At 46.8% G+C, this 22,349-nt stretch overlaps 1 protein-coding gene across 1 annotated transcript in view; it reads right to left on the bottom strand.

The window, feature by feature from the left end:
- The window catches only part of LOC106579966 (ral guanine nucleotide dissociation stimulator), a 61,400-nt gene extending 39,503 nt beyond the window's left edge, over positions 1 to 21,897 (bottom strand). Inside the window, exon 1 of the mRNA XM_045703041.1 lies at positions 21,575 to 21,897. Coding sequence (XP_045558997.1) covers positions 21,575 to 21,595 — 21 coding nt within the window. The 5' untranslated portion in view covers positions 21,596 to 21,897. The remainder of the gene's footprint in view (positions 1 to 21,574) is intronic.
- Between the last annotated feature and the right edge of the window lie 452 nt (positions 21,898 to 22,349).

The following is a 22,349-nucleotide window of genomic DNA, read 5'->3' as shown; positions in this document are numbered from 1 at the left end:
AGCCACAGCCAGGACAGGAAGCCAGACTCTCTTTGTCTACAGGAAGTGGACCTGTATGTTACAAAGGCAGGACAGGGTGATGCACAGCACACTCAGAAGCCAAATCATGCAGGAAAGGTGAACAAGGTGAGCCAGGGGTACATGCAATGCCGTCGGGGGTATGCCAAATAAAAATGTGATTTCCATGTTCAAACAGTCCATTTAGATTTTCCAACGGGGCTACACAATTGGGGGATGTTTTTTTCTCAACTCAGTAGCCTCGTTTCACGGCCAAAATTAAAATTAAACCATCTAGTGTTCAGCGAAATAACAACACAATGTCAAATACAGGTAGCCTAGTCAAATAATTAACATCCAATCACATTAATCGTTACTCACTTGCGGGAAACCTTCACTCTTGCGCAGACATTTAGAAACGAAACATGCCAATTTGAAAAATAAGACACAAGTTTTTTGAGCAAGAATTAAGACGACTTTCGAGTAGTAAGACATGTATAAAAGCAACAGATACCATTAATAAGAAGGGGCTAGAAGCGTCTTATATGGTGAGCTGCCGAGTGGCTAGGACAGACAAGTCCCATACTATTGCGGAGGACTTAATTCTTCCTGCTGCCACGGATATGGCTGGGACAATACTGGGGGAAAAGGACTGAAAAACTACACAGACAAGGTCTTCATCAAACAACACTGTTTCACGACGCATCAGTGGTAGGAGATGTTTTGAAACAATTACTGCCTTGCATACGTGCTGCAGCTGGATGTGTCAACAGATGTGGTGGGCCTGGCACAGCTACTGGTATATGTCCGTTACGTTTATGGTGGGGGGTCAATTAGGGAAGACATCCTCTTCTGCAAACCACTGGAAACCAGGACAACAGGACAGGATATTTTTAAAGTACTGGGCAGCTTTGTGACATCAAATGGACTTTGGTGGTCAAGATGTGTTGGTACAGTGGGGGAAAAAAGTATTTGATCCCCTGCTGATTTTGTACGTTTGCCAACTTACAAAGAAGGTCTCCAGACCTTAATCCCATAGACAATCTGTGGAGGGAGCTGAAGGTTCGAGTTGCCAAACGTCAGCCTCGAAACCTTAATGACTTGGAGAAGATCTGCAAAGAGGAGTGGGACAAAATCCCTCCTGAGATGTTTGCAAACCTGGAGGCCAACTACAAGAAACGTCTGACCTCTGTGATTGCCAACAGGGGTTTTGCCACCAAGTACTAAGTCATGTTTTGCAGAGGGGTCAAATACTTACTTCCCTCATTAAAATGCAAATCAATTTATAACATTTCTGACATGCATTTTTCTGGATATTTTTGTTGTTATGCTGTCTCTCACTGTTCAAATAAACCTACCATTAAAATTATAGACTGATCCTTTCTTTGTAAGTGGGCAAACATACAAAATCAGCAGGGGATCAAATACTTTTTCCCCCACTGTATCTGTACTGATGGCGCAAAAGCCATGACAGAGAGACATAGTGGAGTGGTAAAGTGCATGCAAGTAGTTGCTCCCGATGCCACTTGGGTACATTGCAGCATCCACCGAGAGGCTCTTGCTGCCAAGGGAATACCTGACAGCTTGAAAGACGTTTTGGACACTACAATGAAAATGGTTAACTTTGTTAAAGCAAGGCCCCTGAACTCTTGTGTATGTTCTGCTTCATGCAATGATATGGGCAGTGACCATGTAACGCTTTTACAACATATAGAAGTGTGCTGGTTATCAAGGGGCAAAGTATTGACACGTTTTTTTTAATTGAGAGACGAGCTTAAAGTTTTCTTTACTGGCCATCATTTTCACTTGTCTGACCGCTTGCACGATGATGAGTTTCTCACACAACTGGCCTATCTGGGTGATGTTTTTTCTTGCCTGAATGATCTGAATCTAGGATTACAGGGACTCTCTTCAACTATATTCAATGTGAGGGACAAAATTGAGGCTATGATTAAGAAGTTGGAGCTCTTCTCTGTCTGCATTAACAAGGACAACACACAGGTCTTTCCGTCATTGTATGATTGTTTGTGTGCAAATGAACTCAAGCTTACGGACAATGTCAAATGTGATATAGTGAAGCACCTGAGTGAGCTGGGTGCGCAATTATGCAGGTACTTTCCCGAAACGGACGACACAAACAATTGGATTCATTATCCCTTTCATGCCCTGCCTCCAGTCCACTTACCGATATCTGAACAAGAAAATTGCAACAAGCGGTTCTGTGAAAATTGAATTTAATCAGAAGCCGCTGCCAGATTTCTGGATAGGGCTGTGCCCAGAGTAACCTGCCTTGGAAAATCGAGCTGTTAAGACACTGATGCCCTTTGCAACCATGTACCAACAGTTGAAGTCGGAAGTTTACATACACTTAGGTTGGAGTCACTTGTTTTTTAATAACCACTCCACAAATTTCTTGTTAACAAACTATAGTTTTGGAAAGTCGGTTAGGACATCTATTTTGTGCATGACACAAGTAATTTTTCCAACAATTGTTTAGAGATTATTTCACTTATAATTCACTGTATTCACTGTAATTCCAGTGGGTCAGAAGTTTACATACACTAAGTTGACTGTGCCTTTAAACAGCTTGGAAAATTCCCGAAAATTATGTCATGGGTTTAGAAGCTTCTGATAGGCTAACTGACATCATTCGAGTCAATTGGAGGTGTACCTGTGGATGTATTTCAAGGCCTACCTTCAAACTCTGTGCCTCTTTGCTTGACATCATGGGAAAATCAAAAGAAATCAGTCAAGACCTCAGGAAACAAATTCGTAGACCTCCACAAGTCTGGTTCATCCTTGGGAGCAATTTCCAAATGCCTGAAAGTACCAGGTCCATCTGTACAAACAATAGTACGCAAGTATAAACACCATGGGACCACGCAGCCGTCATACTGCTCAGGAACGAGATGCGTTTTCTCCTAGAGGTGAACGTACTTTGGTGCGAAAAGTACAAATCAATCCCAGAACAACAGCAAAGGACCATGTGAAGATGCTGGAGGAAACAGGTACAAAAGTATCTATATCCACAGTAAAACGAGTCCTATATTGACATAAACTGAAAGGCCGCTCCAAAACCGCCATAAAAATGTCATACTACGGTTTGCAACTGCACATGGGGACAAAGATCGTACTTTTTGGAGAAATGTCCTCTGGTCTGATGAATCAAAAATAGAACTGTTTGGCCATAATGACCATGGTTATGTTAGGAGGAAAAAGGGGGAGGCTTGCAAGCCGAAGAACAACATCCCAACTGTGAAGCACGGGGGTGGCAGCATCATGTTGTGGGGCTGCTTTCCTGCAGGAGGGACAGGTGCACTTCACAAAATAGATGGCATCATGTGGAAGGAAAATTATGTGGATATATTGAAGCAACATCTCGAGACATCAGTCAGGAAGTTAAAGCTTGTTCGCAAATGGGTCTTCCAAATGGACAATGACCCCAAGCATACTTCCAAAGTTGTGGCAAAATGGCTTAAGGACAACAAAGTCAAGGTATTGGAGTGGCCATCACAAAGCCCTGACCTCAATCCTATAGAACATTTGTAGGCAGAACTGAAAAAGCGTGTGCGAGCAAGGAGGTCTACAAACCTGACTCACTTACACAAGCTCTTGTCAGGAGGAATGGGCCAAAATTCACCCAACTTATTGACGGCAAGCTTGTGGAAGGCTACCCAAAACGTTTGACCCAATTTAAACAATTTAAAGGCAATGCTACCAAATACTAACTGAGCATATGTAAACTTCTGACCCACTGGGAATGTGAGGAAAGAAATAAAAGCTGAAATAAATCACTCTCTGTACTATTATTCTGACATTTCACATTCTTAAAATAAAGTGGTGATCCTAACTGACCTAAGACAGGGAATTTTTACTAGGATTAAATTGTCAGGAATTGTGAAAAACTGAGTTTAAATGTATTTGGCTAAGGTGTATGTAAACTTCCGACTTCAACTGTTTGTGAGAGTGGATTCTCGGCACTCACTAGCATGAAAACTAATACAGGCACAGACTGTGTGGAAAATGATTTAATACTGAGACTCTCTCCAATACAACCCAACATATCAGAGTTATGTGCATCCTTTCAAGCACACCCTTCTCATTAACCTGTGGTGAGTTATTCACAATTTCTGATAAACAAATAAGGTTTTATATGTAAGATGGCTAAATAAAGAGCTAAATTATTGATTATTATTATATACTGCTCCAAAAAATAAAGGGAACACTTAAACAACACATCCTAGATCTGAATGAAAGAAATAATCTTATTAAATACTTTTTTCTTTACATAGTTGAATGTGCTGACAACAAAATCACACAAAAATAATCAATGGAAAATACAATTTATCAACCCATGGAGGTCTGGATTTGGAGTCACACTCAAAATGAAAGTGGAAAAACACACTACAGGCTGATCCAACTTTGATATAATGTCCTTAAAACAAGTCAAAATGAGGCTCAGTAGTGTGTGTGGCCTCCACGTGCCTGTATGACCTCCCTACAACGCCTGGGCATGCTCCTGATGAGGTGGCGGATGGTCTCCTGAGGGATCTCCTCCCAGACCTGGACTAAAGCATCCGCCAACTCCTGGACAGTCTGTGGTGCAACGTGGCGTTGGTGGATGGAGCGAGACATGATGTCCCAGATGTGCTCAATTGGATTCAGGTCTGGGGAACGGGCGGGCCAGTCCATAGCATCAATGCCTTCCTCTTGCAGGAACTGCTGACACACTCCAGCCACATGAGGTCTAGCATTGTCTTGCATTAGGAAGAACCCAGGGCCAACCGCACCAGCATATGGTCTCACAAGGGGTCTGAGGATCTCATCTCGGTACCTAATGGCAGTCAGGCTACCTCTGGCGAGCACATGGAGTGCTGTGCGGCCCCCCAAAGAAATGCCACCCCACACCATGACTGACCCACCGCCAAACCGGTCATGCTGGAGGATGTTGCAGGCAGCAGAACGTTCTCCACGGCGTCTCCAGACTCTGTCACGTCTGTCACGTGCTCAGTGTGAACCTGCTTTCATCTGTGAAGAGCACAGGGTGCCAGTGGCGAATTTGCCAACCTTGGTGATCTCTGGCAAATGCCAAACGTCCTGCACGGTGTTTGGCTGTAAGCACAACCCCCACCTGTGGACGTCGGGCCCTCATACCACCATCATGGAGTCTGTTTCTGACCGTTTGAGCAGACACATGCACATTTGTGGCCTGCTGGAGGTCATTTTGCAGGGCTCCGGCAGTGCTCCTCCTGCTCCTCCTTGCACAACGGCAGAGGTAGCAGTCCTGCTGCTGGGTTGTTGCCCTCCTATGCCCTCCTCCACATCTCCTGATGTACTGGCCTGTCTCCTGGTAGCGCCTCCATGCTCTGGACACTACGCTGACAGACACAGCAAACCTTCTTGCCACAGCTCGCATTGATGTGCCATCCTGGATGAGCTGCACTACCTGAGCCACTTGTGTGGGTTGTAGACTCCGTCTCATGCTACCACTAGAGTGAAAGCACCGCCAGCATTCAAAAGTGACCAAAACATCAGCCAGGAAGCATAGGAACTGAGAAGTGGTCTGTGGTCACCACCTGCACAACCACTCCTTTATTGGGGGTGTCTTGCTAATTGCCTATAATTTCCACCTGTTGTCTATTCCATTTGCACAACAGCATGTGAAATTTATTGTCAATCAGTGTAGCTTCCTAAGTGGACAGTTTGATTTCACAGAAGTGTGATTGACTTGGATTTACATTGTGTTATTTAAGTGTTCCCTTTATTTTTTTGAGCAGTGTATTATTATTTGTGCCCTGGTCCTATAAGAGCCCTTTGTCACTTCCCACGAGCCGGGTTGTGACAAAAAATACATGTATCGTATAGTTTGTGTGTGGCAGGCTTACAATGATGGCAAAAAACAACATTTGAGAGTGCGCTGACCCTGGTGCTAGAGGGGGTACGCAGCTGGAGGTTGCGTACTATAAAAAGATTGGGAACCACTGAGCTAGAGCTAGCCAAGCTTGTCACATCCTTTCTTAAAACACTAAAGGTTTGTTTATGGGTTGTTAATGTGTAACTCTGTGTTGTTGTTTTTGTCGCACTGCTTTACTTTATCTTGGCCAGGTCGCAGTTGTAAATGAGAACTTTTCTCAATTGGCCTACCTAGTTAAAAAATTAAAAGAAAGAGATTAAGGTGTTGATGTAGCCAGAACCCAGATGACTAATTCAGAGCAGAGGAGCCCCTCACTAGCACCGTCTGATGAATCATGTGACAGCTTTACATCTATCCCACGGACACAGCCACAACACGCCAACCTAGGAGAAAGAGGCAGAGCCTATGAAGATTCACGCCATCTTCTCCCTGCCTACCCGAGGCACTCATCAGCAGCTCCCGTGGTTCCGCACGCAGCTCCAGCTCATGGAGTTCCACCCCATATTCCAAGGTTAAGCACCCTGCTCCAGCTCCCGAGTTCCCCCCCGCTCCAGCTCCCATGCCTCCCCCCCTCTGCTCCAGCTCCCATGGTTCCGCACCCTGTTCCAGCTACCGTGGTTCCGCACCCTTCTCCAGCTCCCGTGGTTCCACACCCTGCTCCCGCAGTTCGGCACCCTGCTCCCGCAGTTCCACACCCTGCTCCAGCTCCCGCAGTTACGCAACCTGCTCCAGCTCCCGCAGTTACCCAACCTTCTCCAGCTCCCGCGGCTCCGCACCCTTCTCCAGCTCCCGCGGTTCTGCACCCTGCTCCAGCTCCCGCGGTTCCACACCCTGCTCCAACTCCCGCGGTTCCGCACCCAGCTTCAGCTCCTGTAGTTCGGCACCCAGCTCCAGCTCCTGTGGCTCTGCACCCAGCTCCCGTGGCTCTGAACCCAGCTCCAGCTCCCGTGGTTCCGCACCCAGGAACAGCACCTGCAGCACCTGCTCCATACCCTGGACCAGCTTCCACTGCGCCACATCCTGCACCAGGATTTACACCATACCTTCTTCCAGGTGAACCCTACTTATCTGCGGGACAAAGCTTATCCAGTTCCAGCAGTACCAGGCTTCCATCCAGGTTTAGGTGCGCCCTATCCAAATCCAGCACCATATCCTGCCCCAGGACAGATGGCACCCTACCCGGAGCCTGCTCCGCCACCTGGCACGGATCGGCTGATTGTCTCATCACATGACATGCCGAAGCCGTCATTGTCCTACTTTCAGAGCGATAGAGAGAGTGACTTTGCCCTCCTCAAGATGGCCCTAGATGATCTGATGAGCAGTCACAGGCACCTAAATGAGCGGTATCAGTATCAAGTGCTCCTGGCCCACCTGAAACTACAGAATGCAAGTCCAGCTCGCTAAGGTCTACATGCACGACTGCTGCCTTACAAGCCCCGCAGGACAAGTATGGTCAGCCCCACCACTCGTCCAGTATGAGCTAGCCACCATCCTAAACTCCCCAGCCATCAGGTTTGGAGATGCAGAAGCCTTTGACAACTTTGCCTTTCTATCCACTCACTGGTAGGCATGCTCAGGACCCTTGAGTGGCAGAACGGCTTTGACCTCAGATGTGTATCCCATATCGACCGGCTCTTGAGAAAGATGCCACAGAGCTACCGGGATGAATTCGTTGAGTACTGCTTCAATCGCAGCATCCTCAGGACTGGCACAGATCAGACGTTCACCTTGCATGACTTGGCAGTCTGGTTATAGAAGAAGTCCCAGACTAAGCACATATCAAGCAGAGCTAGAGCCCTCTATCAATGTGATATGCCTAAGCCATTCAAGAAAGACCAACATGCCTTAACGAGACAGAAGAAGAAATCTGGTTCAATCCTTTTCAATGCAAGTGAAGATCCCAACCCCAAGGATCCTGCTCAACCCCAAGCCATACTGTCCCAACTGTGACAATAAAGAACACTTTCTCAACTCATATGAAGTTCAAGAAGCTGAACACAGGACAGATCGTCAAGTGGATAAAGGATGGAAAAAGGTGTTGGAAGTGCGGATGATCCCACAAAGCTGATGCTTGCACCCTCAGACGACCTTGCAAGACATGTAAAGAGCATCACCTAACAATCCTTCATGATACCATACAGGAAAACCAGAAAGGCGTGTCCCTACGACCAAGGTGTACCTGGACAGACCGAACTGATCGGCTAAAATTACGCTGAAGGTCTTGAAGGTCTTACTTCACAATGGAGACCGAGCCCTGGAGACATACGCCGTGCTCGACGATGGCGCCTAGCGTAGCATCGTCCTGCCACAGGATGTTCAAAAACGAAACCTCAATTCTGAGCCTGAGACCCTCAGGACAGTTCGACAAGACGTTTTGCAACTGCAAGGTGCCTCAGTGACCTTTGACCTGTCCTCCCTTGCTCAAACCTTTCGAGTACTATCAGATATGTCAGGCATTCACCACAGACAACCTAGGCCTTTCCGAACACTCCTGCCCAGTAGCAGCTTTCCAAAAGCGATATGACCACCACTGTAAGCTGCCTTTGCCACCGGTGGACCAAGCTCAACCTCTGCTGCTGAAAGGTTCAGACATGCCTCACCTCCTGATACCCATACAGCCAGTGTGTACAGGCCCACCTGGTGAAGCCATTGCCGTCCACACCGAACTCGGCTGGTCCCTGCAAGGCCCTACTAGCTTTGTCCACACAGCACCAGCTGAACAGTGCCTGTTCACTGCTACCGTCTCGCCTTCTGCCGAGCTCTTCAGAAACGTGGAGTGACTTTGGCAGATCAATACCCTTCCCTATGTGAGTGAGAAGCTGGCAACTTGTTCGAAACAAGACCAGCAAGCCATGACCCTTCTCCAGACGTCCACCTCTAGAATAGGGCCGGATGCTGGAGCGAGTAGTTGTGCTGTACTTCACTCCGCGGGTAATATTATATTTCATTACATTACATTACAACGGAACGATTTCATTAGTGTAATGTTAGCTAGCTAGCTACATAGTTGTCTTTGCATCAAGGATAAAGGTGTAGCTAAAGGTGTAGGTGTAGCTTTGAGAAACTAACTTTGAGAAACTACCAAGGTTAGCTAGCCAGCTGTATTCGTTCGTGCCATTTTCCAAACGGCGTCAACACCACAACACCACAGCCACTGCTAGCTAGCCAACTTTACCAACTAGCAGTACTGTAGAAACTAAATACATTACAACGGAATGATTTGATTAGTGTAATGTTAGCTAGCTACATAGTTGTCTATATATCAAAGATAAAGGTAAACGCAGCCACTGCTAGCTAGCCAACTCTACCAGCTAGCAGTACTGTATCATTTTTAGTCAATAAGATTTTTGCAACGTAAGCTTAACTTTCTGAACTTTCGAGTTGTGTAGTCCACTTGTGTAGCTAGCAGGACTGACTTTGTGTTAGCTAGTCAACGTTTAATTACTTCTGCGTTATGAAAGGAACTAGACACGGACACGAATGATCCATTGGTAGTTTGTTGCAACCAAGTATTGGTGCTAACTGTGTGTTATTGGATGCTAGCATGCTAGTTAGCTATGGCGTCATAGGACACGGTGCACTGGGTGGGTTTCACGGAAGAATACTGTACCAAGTTATCTAGCTGAATAAACTAAGTTTGAGCCTATTCCTGGAAACATTGAACCACTGTAGTTTACATCAATTATAATTTTTAAAGTGGAAGTTGGAAAAGTTATATTTGAGTGTTTCAGTGAATGGTTAGTGAGGGAGGACCTGCTCTCTCGCTTCCCCAGTTGTTTAGTTAATTTTCATTCCAATCTCCTTTGCATTAGCGTAGCCTCTCCTGTAGCCGGTCAACCATGTGTCTGTCTATCCCTGTTCTCTCTTCTCTGCACAGGCCACATAAACGCTTCACACCGCATGGCAGCTGCCACTCTAACCTGGTGGTCCCAGCGCGCACGACCCACATGGAGTTCCAGGTCTCCGGCAGCCTCTGGAACTGCCGGTCTGCGGCAAACAAGGCAGAGTTCATCTCAGCCTATGCTACCCTCCAGTCCCTCGACTTCTTGGCGCTGACGGAAACATGGATTACCACAGAAAACACTGCTACTCCTACTGCTCTCTCCTCGTCTGACCACATGTTCTCGCATACCCCGAGAGCATCTGGTCAGCGGGGTGGTGGCACTGGAATCCTCATCTCTCCCAAGTGGACATTCTCTCTTTCTCCCCTGACCCATCTGTCTATCTCCTCCTTTGAATTCCATGCTGTCACAGTCACTAGCCCATTCAAGCTTAACATCCTTATCATTTATCGCCCTCCAGGTTCCCTTGGAGAGTTCATCAATGAGCTTGACGCCTTGATAAGTTCCTTTCCTGAGGATGGCTCACCCCTCACAATTCTGGGTGACTTTAACCTCCCTACGTCTACCTTTGACTCATTTCTCTCTGCCTCCTTTCCACTCCTCTCCTCTTTTGACCTCACCCTCTCACCGTCCCCCCCTACTCACAAGGCAGGCAATACGCTTGACCTCATCTTTACTAGATGCTGTTCTTCTACTAATCTCACTGCAACTCCCCTCCAAGTCTCCGACCACTACCTTGTATCCTTTTCCCTCTCGCTCTCCTCCAACACTACTCACTCTGCCCCTACTCAGATGGTATTGCGCCGCCGCAACCTTCGCTCTCTCTCTCCTGCTACTCTCTCCTCTTCCATCCTATCATCTCTTCCCTCTGCTCAAACCTTCTCCAACCAATCTCCTGATTCTGCCTCCTCAACCCTCCTCTCCTCCCTTTCTGCATCCTTTGACTTTCTATGTCCCCTATCCTCCCGGCCGGCTCGGTCCTCCCCTCCTGCTCCGTGGCTTGACGACTCATTGCGAGCTCACAGAACAGGGCTCCGGGCAGCCGAGCGGAAATGGAGGAAAACTAGCCTCCCTGCGGACCTGGCATCTTTTCACTCACTCCTCTCCACATTTTCTTCCTCTGTTTCTGCTGCTAAAGCCACTTTCTACCACACCAAATTCCAAGCATCTGCCTCTAACCCTAGGAAGCTCTTTGCCACCTTCTCCTCCCTCCTGAATCCTCCTCCCCCTCCCCCCCTCCTCCCTCTCTGCGGATGACTTTGTCAACCATTTTGAAAAGAAGGTTGACGACATCCGATCCTCGTTTGTTAAGTCAAACGACACCGCTGGTCCTGCTCACATTGCCCTACCCTATGCTTTGACCTCTTTCTCCCCTCTCTCTCCAGATGAAATCTTGCGACTTGTGACGGCCGGCCGCCCAATAACGTGCCCGCTTGACCCTATCCCCTCCCCTCCTCTCTTCTCCAGACCATCTCCGGAGACCTTCTCTCTTACCTCACCTCGCTCATCAACTCATCCTTGACCGCTGGCTAAGTCCCTTCCGTCTTCAAGAGAGTGAGAGTTGCACCCCTTCTCAAAAAACCAACACTCGATCCCTCCGATGTCAACAACTACAGACCAGTATCCCTTCTTTCTTTTCTCTCCAAAACTCTTGAGCGTGCCATCCTTGGCCAGCTCTCTTGCTATCTCTCACAGAATGACCTTCTTCATCCAAATGTGTCAGGTTTCAAGACTGGTCATTCAACTGAGACTGCTCTTCTTTGTGTCACGGAGGCTCTCCGCACTGCTAAAGCCAACTCTCTCTCCTCTGCTCTCATCCTTCTAGACCTATCTGCTGCCTTTGTTACTGTGAACCATCAGATCCTCCTCTCCACCCTCTCAGAGTTGGGCATCTCCGGCGCGGCTCACTCTTGGATTGCGTCCTACCTGACAGGTCGCTCCTACCAGCTGGCGTGGTGAGAATCCGTCTCCGCACCACGTGCTCTCACCACTGGTGTCCCCCAGGGCTCAGTTCTAGGCCCTCTCCTATTCTCGCTATACACCAAGTCACTTGGCTCTGTCATATCCTCACATGGTCTCTCCTATCATTGCTATGCAGATGACACACAATTAATCTTCTCCTTTCCCCCTTCTGATAACCAGGTGGCGAATCGCATCTCTGCATGTCTGGCAGACATATCAGTGTGGATGACGGATCACCACCTCAAGCTGAACCTCGACAAGACGGAGCTGCTCTTCCTCCCGGGGAAGGACTGTCCGTTCCATGATCTCGCCATCACGGTTGACAACTCCATTGTGTCCTCCTCCCAGAGTGCTAAGAGCCTTGGCGTGACCCTGGACAAAACCCTGTCGTTCTCCGCTAACATCAAGGCGGTGACCCGATCCTGTAGGTTCATGCTCTACAACAGTCGCAGAGTACGACCCTGCCTCACACTGGAAGCGGCGCAGGTCCTAATCCAGGCACTTGTCATCTCCCGTCTGGATTACTGCAACTCGCTGTTGGCGGGGCTCCTTGCCTGTGCCATTAAACCCCTACAACTCATCCAGAACGCCGCAGCCCGTCTGGTGTTCAACCTTCCCAAGTTCTCTCACGTCACCCCACTCCTCCGCACACTCCACTGGCTTCCAGTTGAAGCTCGCATCTGCTACAAGACCATGGTACTTGCCTACGGAGCTGTGAGGGGAACGGCACCTTCGTACCTTCAGGCTCTGATCAGTCCCTACACCCAAAGAAGGGCATTGCGTTCATCCACCTCTGGCCTGCTCGTCTCCCTACCTCTGCGGAAGCACAGTTCCCGCTCAGCCCAGTCAAAACTGTTCGCTGCTCTGGCACCCCAATGGTGGAACAAGCTCCCTCACGACGCCAGGGCAGCGGAGTCAATCACCACCTTCCGGAGACACCTGAAACCCCACCTCTTTAAGGAATACCTGGGATAGGATTAAGTAATCCTTCTAACCCCCCCCCACCCAAAAGATATAGATGTACTATTGTAAAGTGGTTGTTCCACTGGATATCATAAGGTGAATGCACCAATTTGTAAGTTGCTCTGGATAAGAGCGTCTGCTAAATTACGTAAATGTAAATGTAAATAGAAGTTGATGGTGTTCAGTGCTATGCTACACCCTTGCTTCATCGAGTCAATGATGCGACTTTCCATGCTCCAAAGGAAGCTGTACTGCCAAGCCTCCCTAGCATGGAGTGAAGACTTGCCAAAGATACAAAACACACAGAGGTGTACTGCCAAAAGATCAAGAAGCTGCAGACAGCAGGTTACATGTCACTGGTGCCACCCGAGGTAGCCGAACAATCTACTGAGTCCTGGTTTATACCCCACCATATTGTGCATCACAATGGAAAGGATAGGATTGTGTTTAACTGTTCGTTCCAGCATAAAGGACAGTCGCTCAATGACCTGTTCCCTGGACCAACATTGGGACCATCCCTGCTCGGTGGCCTCCTCAGATTCTGTCAACATGCCGTAGCTGTAAGTGGTGACATCAAAGGCATGTTTCCTCAGATCCGCCTCTTACCAGTTGACAAACCGGTGCTACTCTTCATCTGGCAGAACATACATAGAACTGAAGAACCGAGCATCTATGAAAGGCAGGTCTTGCCATTCAGCATGACTTGTAGTCCCTGTTGTGCCATCTACACTCTGCAGCAACACGTTCAGGACAACAGAAGAGCCAACGAAGAGCTTGTGAAGTTTTACGTGGACAACTGCCTTCAAAGCATCCCCTCTGCCGATGAAGCAAGAAACCTTGTTAATGGACTGTGGCAGTTGCTCCATACTGGAGGCTTTGAGATACGACAGTGGACTAGCAATGTACCAACTGTCATCAAGCACATACCACCCGAGGCCAGATCGGGAAGCAGCAAACTGTGGCTTTCCCAAAGTAGCACGGATCTCCAGGAACCAACCCTGTGGCTATGTTGGAACTGCCTCAGAGACTCCTTGGGATACAAGCACAGCACTGTGGAGCACTCCAAACCTACAATGAGGAATATCTACAGCATGCTCACCCTTCAATACAACCATACTAGGCTACATCACGCCTTTCACAACCCAAGCCAATGTACTCGTCCAGGACCTGTGGAAAGAAGGGATATGTTGGGACGACTCCATTCAGCCTCAGAGGCTGCTGGACAGATGGCTTGTCTGGGACCAAGACATTCCTGACCTTGTCCAGATGGAACTCCCCAGAACTTACGCACCAACATATGCTGACAGTCGACCAGAGACCTGCACATATTCGGTGATATGTCAGAGAGAGCATATGGCTCTGTTGCCTACATGTGGACTTCAGGTAAACATTTACTTCGTTCTGGCCAGGCCTTGCGTTGCGCCAAAGAAGCAGCTGTTGATGCCACGCTTGGAGTTGAGTTCTGCACTCACTGGAGCTCAGCTGGCCAGTGTCCTCCAAGCAGAACTCACCCTGCCCATCGGACAAGTCATCCTCTGGTCCAATTCCACCACAGTCCTTCACTGGCTCAAGTCAGAATCTTGTAGATACAAGGTCTTTGTAGGAACTCGAGTTACAGAGATTCAGAACCTTACGGATGTAGCCAACTGGAGGTATGTGGATACCGCAAACCACCCAGCGGATCACATCACTCGGTCCTGGCCATCATGTCAAACCGGTCTATACCTTCTAACAGTCGTCTGTGTCTCTTGTCTCCTGAGTATGATAAGGATTCGGGACTCCTTAGAGTTGGCTGTAGACTGCGAAGAGCAGAGCACCTGGAGATGGATGCTATGCACCCCATCGTCTTGGATCCAAATCATCCACTGACCAAGCTACTCATTCAAAATTTCGACGAGACTCTCCTCCATCCCGGCCCAGAGAGGGTTCTGGCAGAACAGAGTCATAGATACTGGATTCTGCGGGGAAGGGAAGCCATCTGGAAGTTTCCCCACACCTGTTTGCAATGGCAAAGATTGAGCGCCTAACCTGAAGTTCCAAAGATGGCGGACTTACCTTCTGCTCATCTGCAACTGTACAAACCACCCTTTTACTCTACCGGAGTGGATTGTTTCGGACCATTCAACATAAAAATCGGACGTCGCAACGAAAAGAGATGGGGCATCGTCTACAAATGCATTGAGCAGCCGCTGCACCCACCTGGACCTCCTGGAGAGCCTGGATGCCGATACCTTCCTGATGTCTCTAAGACGCTTCATTGCATGTTGAGGCAAGCCTTTCGAGCTTCTTTCGGACAATGGTACGAACTTCGTTGGAGAAGACCGACAACTGCGACAGGCCTTCAAAGTGATGGCCCCCCACCTGAAGGAACAGTTGGCCGAACAGAGGATAACATTCCAGGTAAACCCGCCAAGCCCTCACTTTGTTGGAACGTGGGAAAGAGAGGTGATGTCAGTGAAGATTGCTCTCAAGGTCATACTCAAGGAACAGACCAACACTGAAACCGTGATCCGCACTGTGCTTTCCTGTAGTGGACGGAATCTTGAACGCAAAACCCCTTGGGTACCTCTCCTCCGATGTCACGGACCCAGATCCCGTCACATGAGCCTCCTACTCATGGGACACTACAATGCATCTCTTCCTCAGATTTTGTATGACTCCAGTAACATCCTAGGGAAACACTGCTGAAGGCATAGCCAAGTTCTTGCCAATTTCCTTTGGTCCCAGTTCATTTGCTATTACTTGCCAAGTCTACAGGAAAGATAGAAGTGGAGGAAGGATGGAAGAGAACTAACTGTGGATCAAGTGGTTCTCATCGTGGACCCTCAGCTCCCTCGAGCTCTCTGACCTGTCGGGAAGGTGAGTCACACTTACCCAGGAGCTGATGGACGTATTAGGACTGCTGCTATCCAGGTCAAGGGTCGGACTTACCTACGACCAGTGGCCCGGCTGGTGCAGCTCCCAGCCATCCTTGATGACGATGCAGAAGAACCTGTCACCTAGAACAGACTTTCCATCTGGTTAGAATGTCGTAGCAGACATTCGGGGCAGCTGTGTAAGAAAGCCTGTCCCTTTAAGAACTCAGTGATGACATCACAGCTATCACAAACTGGCAGAGTGTTTAGTTCATTACCAAGTGCAGCTCGCCACCTACTGCTGTGAACACAAATCTCAGTTTTGGACATTATTTCCTTTCTGACCAATTTATTCATCACTGTGCATGAACACCAAAACTGTATGTAAGACCACGTCTTGTATGGATAAACAGTTAATTGGATAATCACAGCTGATTGGCATGGCACAGAATTGCAAACATCGTTAATCTCCAGTCAACATTAAAGAACCCTAAACTGAGGACCTGTCTCTCTAACCGTCTCTCTAGTCTTCACCTACTCAATCAGTGTATAACTTCCAGAGGCATCACCCTCTAATTCACAACTTGTAGAAACATTTGAAGAATTATCAATGGAAACAGGATGCACCTGAGATACATTTCGAGTCTCATAGCAAAGGGTCTTAATACTTACGTAAATAAGGTATTTCTGTTTTTTGTTTTTTTACAAATTTGCAAACATTTATAAAAATCTGTTTTTGCTTTGTCATTATGGGTTTATTGTGCGTAGATTGATGAGGGGAAAAAAATTCAGCAATTTTAGAATAAGGCTGTAACGTAACACAATTTTGAAACAGGGAATGGTGTCTGAATACTTTCCGAATGCATTGTACATGCCCATATATGCATATATATAATGTATGTATCCAAACATACACTATATATACAAAAGTATATGGACACCCCTTCAAATTAGTGGATTCAGTTAAATCAAATCAAATGTTATTTGTCATATACACATGGTTAGCAGATGTTAATGCGAATGTAGCGAAATGCTTGTGATTCTAGTTCCCACCATGCAGTAATATCTAACAAGTAATCTAACAATTTCACAACTACCTTATATACACAAGTGTAAAGGAATGAATAAGAATATGTACATAAGAATATATGGATGAGCGATGGCTTAACGGCATAGGCAAGATCCAGTAGATGGTATAGAGTACAGTATATAAATTTGAGATGAGTGATATAGGGTATGTAAACATTATATAAAATGGCATTGTTTAAAGTGGCTAGTGATACATTTATTACATCCAGTTTTTAATTAGTTATTTCAGCCACAACCGTTGCTGACAGGCCCATTACTGAAGAACTCAGTGACTTTCAACGTGGCACCACCATAGGATGCCACCTTTCCAACTAGTCAGTTCGTCAAATTTCTGCCCTAGTAGAGCTGCCCTGGTCAACTGTAAGTGATGTTATTGTGAAGTGGAAACATCTAGGAGCAACAACAGCTCAGCCACAAAGTTGTAGGCCACACTAGATCAGAGAACGAGACCGCCGATTGCTGAAGCCCGCAGCGCTTAAAAATCTTCTGTCCTCGGTTGCAACAATCACTACCCAGCTACAAACTGCCTCAGGAAGCAAAGTCAGCACAATAACTGTTGGTCGGGTGCTTCATGAAATGGGTTTCCATGGCTGAGCAGCCGCACACAAGCCTAAGATCACCAAGCGCAATGCCAAGCGTCGACTGGCGTGGTGTAAAGCTTGCCACCATTGGACTCTGGAGCAGTGGAAACGCGTTCTCTGGAGTTGGAGTGATTAATTTCACTTCACCATCTGGCAGTCCGACAGACAAATCTGGGTTTGACGGATGTCAGGAGAATGCTCCCTGCCTGAATGCATAGTGCCAACTATAACGTTTGGTGTAGGAGGAATCATGGTCTGGAGCTGTTTTTCATGGTTCAGTCTAGGCTCTCTTTCCAGTGAATGGAAATCTTAACGTTGCAGCATACAACAACATTCTAAACGATTCTGTGCTTCCAACTTTGTGGCAACAGTTTGGGAAGGCCCTTTCCCGTTTTAGCATGACAACGCCCCCGTGCACAAAGCAAGGTCCATACAGAAATGGTTTGTTGATATCAGTGTGGAAGAACTTGACTGGCCTGCACAGAGTCCTGACCTCAACCCCATCGAACACCTTTGGTATGAATTGGAACACCGACTGCGAGCAAGGCCTAATCGCTAAACATCAGTGTCCGACCTCACTAATGCTCTTGTGGCTGAATGGAAGCAAGTCCTCGTAGCATGTTCCAACATCTAGTGGAAAGCCTTCCTAGAATAGTGGAGGCTGTTATAGCAGCAAAGGGGGGGGGGACCAACTCCATATTAATGCCCATGATTTTGGAATGAGATGTTTGATGAGCAGGTGTCCATATCATTTTGGCCATGTAGTGCATATTGGCACACTCCACTTACCAAGACCATTGCCAAATAAGGCACGCTGTCGCCTGCTTTTAAAGTAAGCATTGCGGTGGTACCCCCCAGCACATCTAGCATCTCTAAGGGAGTGTATTTCATACCAAACCCCTCCCTTGAGATGACATAGAGGCACCTTCTCTAAATCACGATTTCAAAAAGAGCTCGATTTACTACTAAAAGACCAAAATATATAACTTTTGCAATGAACTGTCAAAATGAAGATCAGAATGAATGTGTTTCGCTATAACTAAGCCTTAAACGTCTGTTTTTTTATGAAAACTTTAAGAGCATAATAGTCTAGGCCACTGGACATCATCTATTTGTTATTAATAATATCCTCTTTCTTCTCCAATTTCAGCATGTTGTGAACACAAAAGGTCTTTGGTGATCACCAAATAGTTTCATGGAACTTCCATGTCGGCACCTAGTTAGCCTGGGATAGTTACTAACAGGACCCAAACTGTAGTTGTAGTAGCTAACCTTCCTGATAGCCACTAGCACAGGTGGAATACACTGGGATTTACAAATGTTCATAGACGCGTGCAAAAATAACTGCTTTCCAGACGTCGCTCTTTGGTTGGGTCTTTTTCCCATTTAGCAGCAAAGATAAAATAGCAATAATTCCATACAGGCAGATGTTATTACCCCGCCTGGTTTCTGCAGCCAAATTGCCCGGAGACCAGGTTGTATTACAGGTACGTAGGCTAATCTTAGTTCCATAGTGTCAACGGTGAGAACTGTATGCTCTCCATACCTGTGCGCCAATATAGACTACTCAAAAAAATAAAGGGAACACTTAAACAACACAATGTAACTCCAAGTCAATGACACTTCTGTGAAATCAAACTGTCCACTTAGGAAGCAACACTGATTGACAATAGATTTCACATGCTGTTGTGCAAATGGAATAGACAACAGGTGGAAATTATAGGCAATTAGCAAGACACCCCCAATAAAGGAGTGGTTCTGCAGGTGGTGACCACAGACCACTTCTCAGTTCCTATGCTTCCTGGCTGATGTTTTGGTCACTTTTGAATGCTGGCGGTGCTTTCACTCTAGTGGTAGCATGAGACGGAGTCTACAACCCACACAAGTGGCTCAGGTAGTGCAGCTCATCCAGGATGGCACATCAATGCGAGCTGTGGCAAGAAGGTTTGCTGTGTCTGTCAGCGTAGTGTCCAGAGCATGGAGGCGCTACCAGGAGACAGGCCAGTACATCAGGAGACGTGGAGGAGGCCGTAGGAGGGCAACAACCCAGCAGCAGGACCGCTACCTCTGCCTTTGTGCAAGGAGGAGCAGGAGGAGCACTGCCGGAGCCCTGCAAAATGACCTCCAGCAGGCCACAAATGTGCATGTGTCTGCTCAGACGGTCAGAAACAGACTCCATGATGGTGGTATGAGGGCCCGACGTCCACAGGTGGGGGTTGTGCTTACAGCCCAACACCGTGCAGGACGTTTGGCATTTGCCAGAGATCACCAAGGTTGGCAAATTCGCCACTGGCACCCTGTGCTCTTCACAGATGAAAGCAGGTTCACACTGAGCACATGTGACAGACGTGACAGAGTCTGGAGACGCCGTGGAGAACGTTCTGCTGCCTGCAACATCCTCCAGCATGACCGGTTTGGCGATGGGTCAGTCATGGTGTGGGGTGGCATTTCTTTGGGGGGCCGCAAAGCCCCCCATGTGCTCGCCAGAGGTAGCCTGACTGCCATTAGGTACCGAGATGAGATCCTCAGACCCCTTGTGAGACCATATGCTGGTGCGGTTGGCCCTGGGTTCCTCCTAATGCAAGACAATGCTAGACCTCATGTGGCTGGAGTGTGTCAGCAGTTCCTGCAAGAGGAAGGCATTGATGCTATGGACTGGCCCGCCCGTCCAATTGAGCACATCTGGGACATCATGTCTCGCTCCATCCACCAACGCCACGTTGCACCACAGACTGTCCAGGAGTTGGCGGATGCTTTAGTCCAGGTCTGGGAGGAGACCTCTCAGGAGACCATCCGCCACCTCATCAGGAGCATGCCCAGGTGTTGTAGGGAGGTCCTACAGGCACGTGGAGGCCACACACACTACTGAGCCTCATTTTGACTTGTTTTAAGGACATTACATCAAAGTTGGATCAGCCTGTAGTGTGGTTTTCCACTTTAATTTTGAGTGTGACTCCAAATCCAGACCTCCATGGGTTGATAAATTGTATTTTCCATTGATTATTTTTGTGTGATTTTGTTGTCAGCACATTCAACTATGTAAAAAAAAAAGTATTTAATAAGATTATTTCATTCATTCAGATCTAGGATGTGTTATTTTAGTGTTCCCTTTATTTTTTTGAGCAGTGTATATGTGACCTGTGACCGATGACCCAACACACAGTGCCCTCTAGTGTACAAATGATGTGGAATACACAAATGGACAACAACCACAAAAGTAGGCCGAAATGGCTCCTACAGTAGTAATGGTATAGACTGTATACCAGAGAAGGCTGTTGGGAGCAGCTATAGTAGGATGGGCTCATTGCAATGGCTGGAATGGAATCAACTGAACAGAGTCAGACATGTGTTTGGTGTGTCTGGTACCATTCCAAAGATTCCATTCCAGCCATTACAATGAGCCTGTCCTCCCAGAGCTCCTCCCACCAGCCCCCTCTGCTTTATACCATTGGAACAATGACAACCTGCAAGGTAAGGTTACATACAAAAGCATCATATTGTAAGTTATCTCACATTGCAACTTATTCTGATGATTAAATGGCAGGGGGGAAAAGATATAGAACAAGTCCATTTCAACAGCTGTTAGAGTGAGTTTGTTGTTTTTGGGGGTAGGCTTTCTTTGCTTTGTTTATAGCCCAAGAGCTGACTTTGGAGTTTAACAATGGGAGGTCCCCCTCCCTCTGATGCTGAAGGCCAGTGGGCCTGATCCAAAAAGCATATTTCCTAGAAAGCTTCACTTCCTTGACAAGAATATCATTGTGTTTATTGTTCATTCTTATCAATACACAAGCCTGTCCAGAAACAACATACAGAGACTTAAATATTCCGCGCCATGCCCTTCATCCTTTAAGCAGAAAAATTTGCTTGTATGTGCATGCATGAGTGTATGTGTGTGTGTGAGTGTTTGTGTATGCACACGTGCATGGATTTACGTGTATGTGTATGTGAGCGAGAGAGAAGAAATGAGAGTGTGTGTGTATCACATTCAAACCATATCCAAGGATACTGACTAACAGATGCAGTTCCAATGATGGATGTGATAATGATGTTTGCTCATTCAATGATAATGAGGGGATGATGTTTCAGCTGCAGTGTAGCAGACCATTGGGAGAATTATCCACACATCCAAGAAAGTCATAAACATATTGGGGGTTATGGGCATGCTGACAAATTACTATTCACATGCATTTAGGTCAGGGATTTATCCAGTGAGGTTTCAGGTTAAAATAATCTACCAAAGTTAAAAATATAATATAATAATATGATGGTGTATTATTTATTCTGTGGGTCTATGTCACACTACAACAGAGTGACAGGACAGGTGCATGTCACATACTAAATGTTTCCCAGGTGACTGTAACTGTAGCGTACCTGTTTTTCCAGCATTATCATCCTCTCAGATTCATGACCTTAAAATCTCTTCTCGTGCATGTTCAGGATATATTCTATTTTCTTCTGCACCAGCATCCAGCATTTTGATAACGATATTATCCACAGTGATGCTCGTGCATCAAATCAGCGTGTATGTTTATCCTTGTGGAAATGTCCAGTGAGTCCAGCACCACCTTGAGATGACATGTACTGTAGTAGGACAACCGTTACTGTACTAGTCTATTCAGCTATTAGTCTAAACTCCACAGTAAATTGCAGCATTCGTGCATTTAATTTCTAGCTTCATCCTCTATCTTCATTATGCCCTCCTGCATGCAATGCGCATTGGTCTGATTTGAACAATTTCATGCGATTTCTTTATTTCCAAATGTTAATTTAACCCCCCCCCAAATAGTCATACAAATTAAGTTTTAAATAAATAAACAAAAAATACAAATTACGGGTCATATAATGCCTGATCCTATCCTTTTGCTTTGGTGTACATAGCAGCATCACGCAGTAACTTATTCTGTCCACTTATGCTCAAAATAAACTTTTTGAGGAAATGATTTACAGCTGTGTACTGAGACTGGCAAAAAGAACAACTGGCCTACCTATGTCAAATATCTATTTACTGCCTTCTGTCCGGCTCTTAGGTAGCAGCCAGACGCAGAATTTTTTTTTACAGTATGCCCGACCTTAAACTAAAACATTGATGCTCTTGAACACCCCACCAAATCGCAAATTGATACTATGTTCTTGAACAAGTCCCTAC

This window comes from Salmo salar, chromosome ssa20 (assembly GCF_905237065.1).
Source record: "Salmo salar chromosome ssa20, Ssal_v3.1, whole genome shotgun sequence".
Taxonomy (NCBI): Eukaryota; Metazoa; Chordata; class Actinopteri; order Salmoniformes; family Salmonidae; genus Salmo; species Salmo salar.
This window is presented reverse-complemented; position numbering and strand designations above follow the sequence as displayed.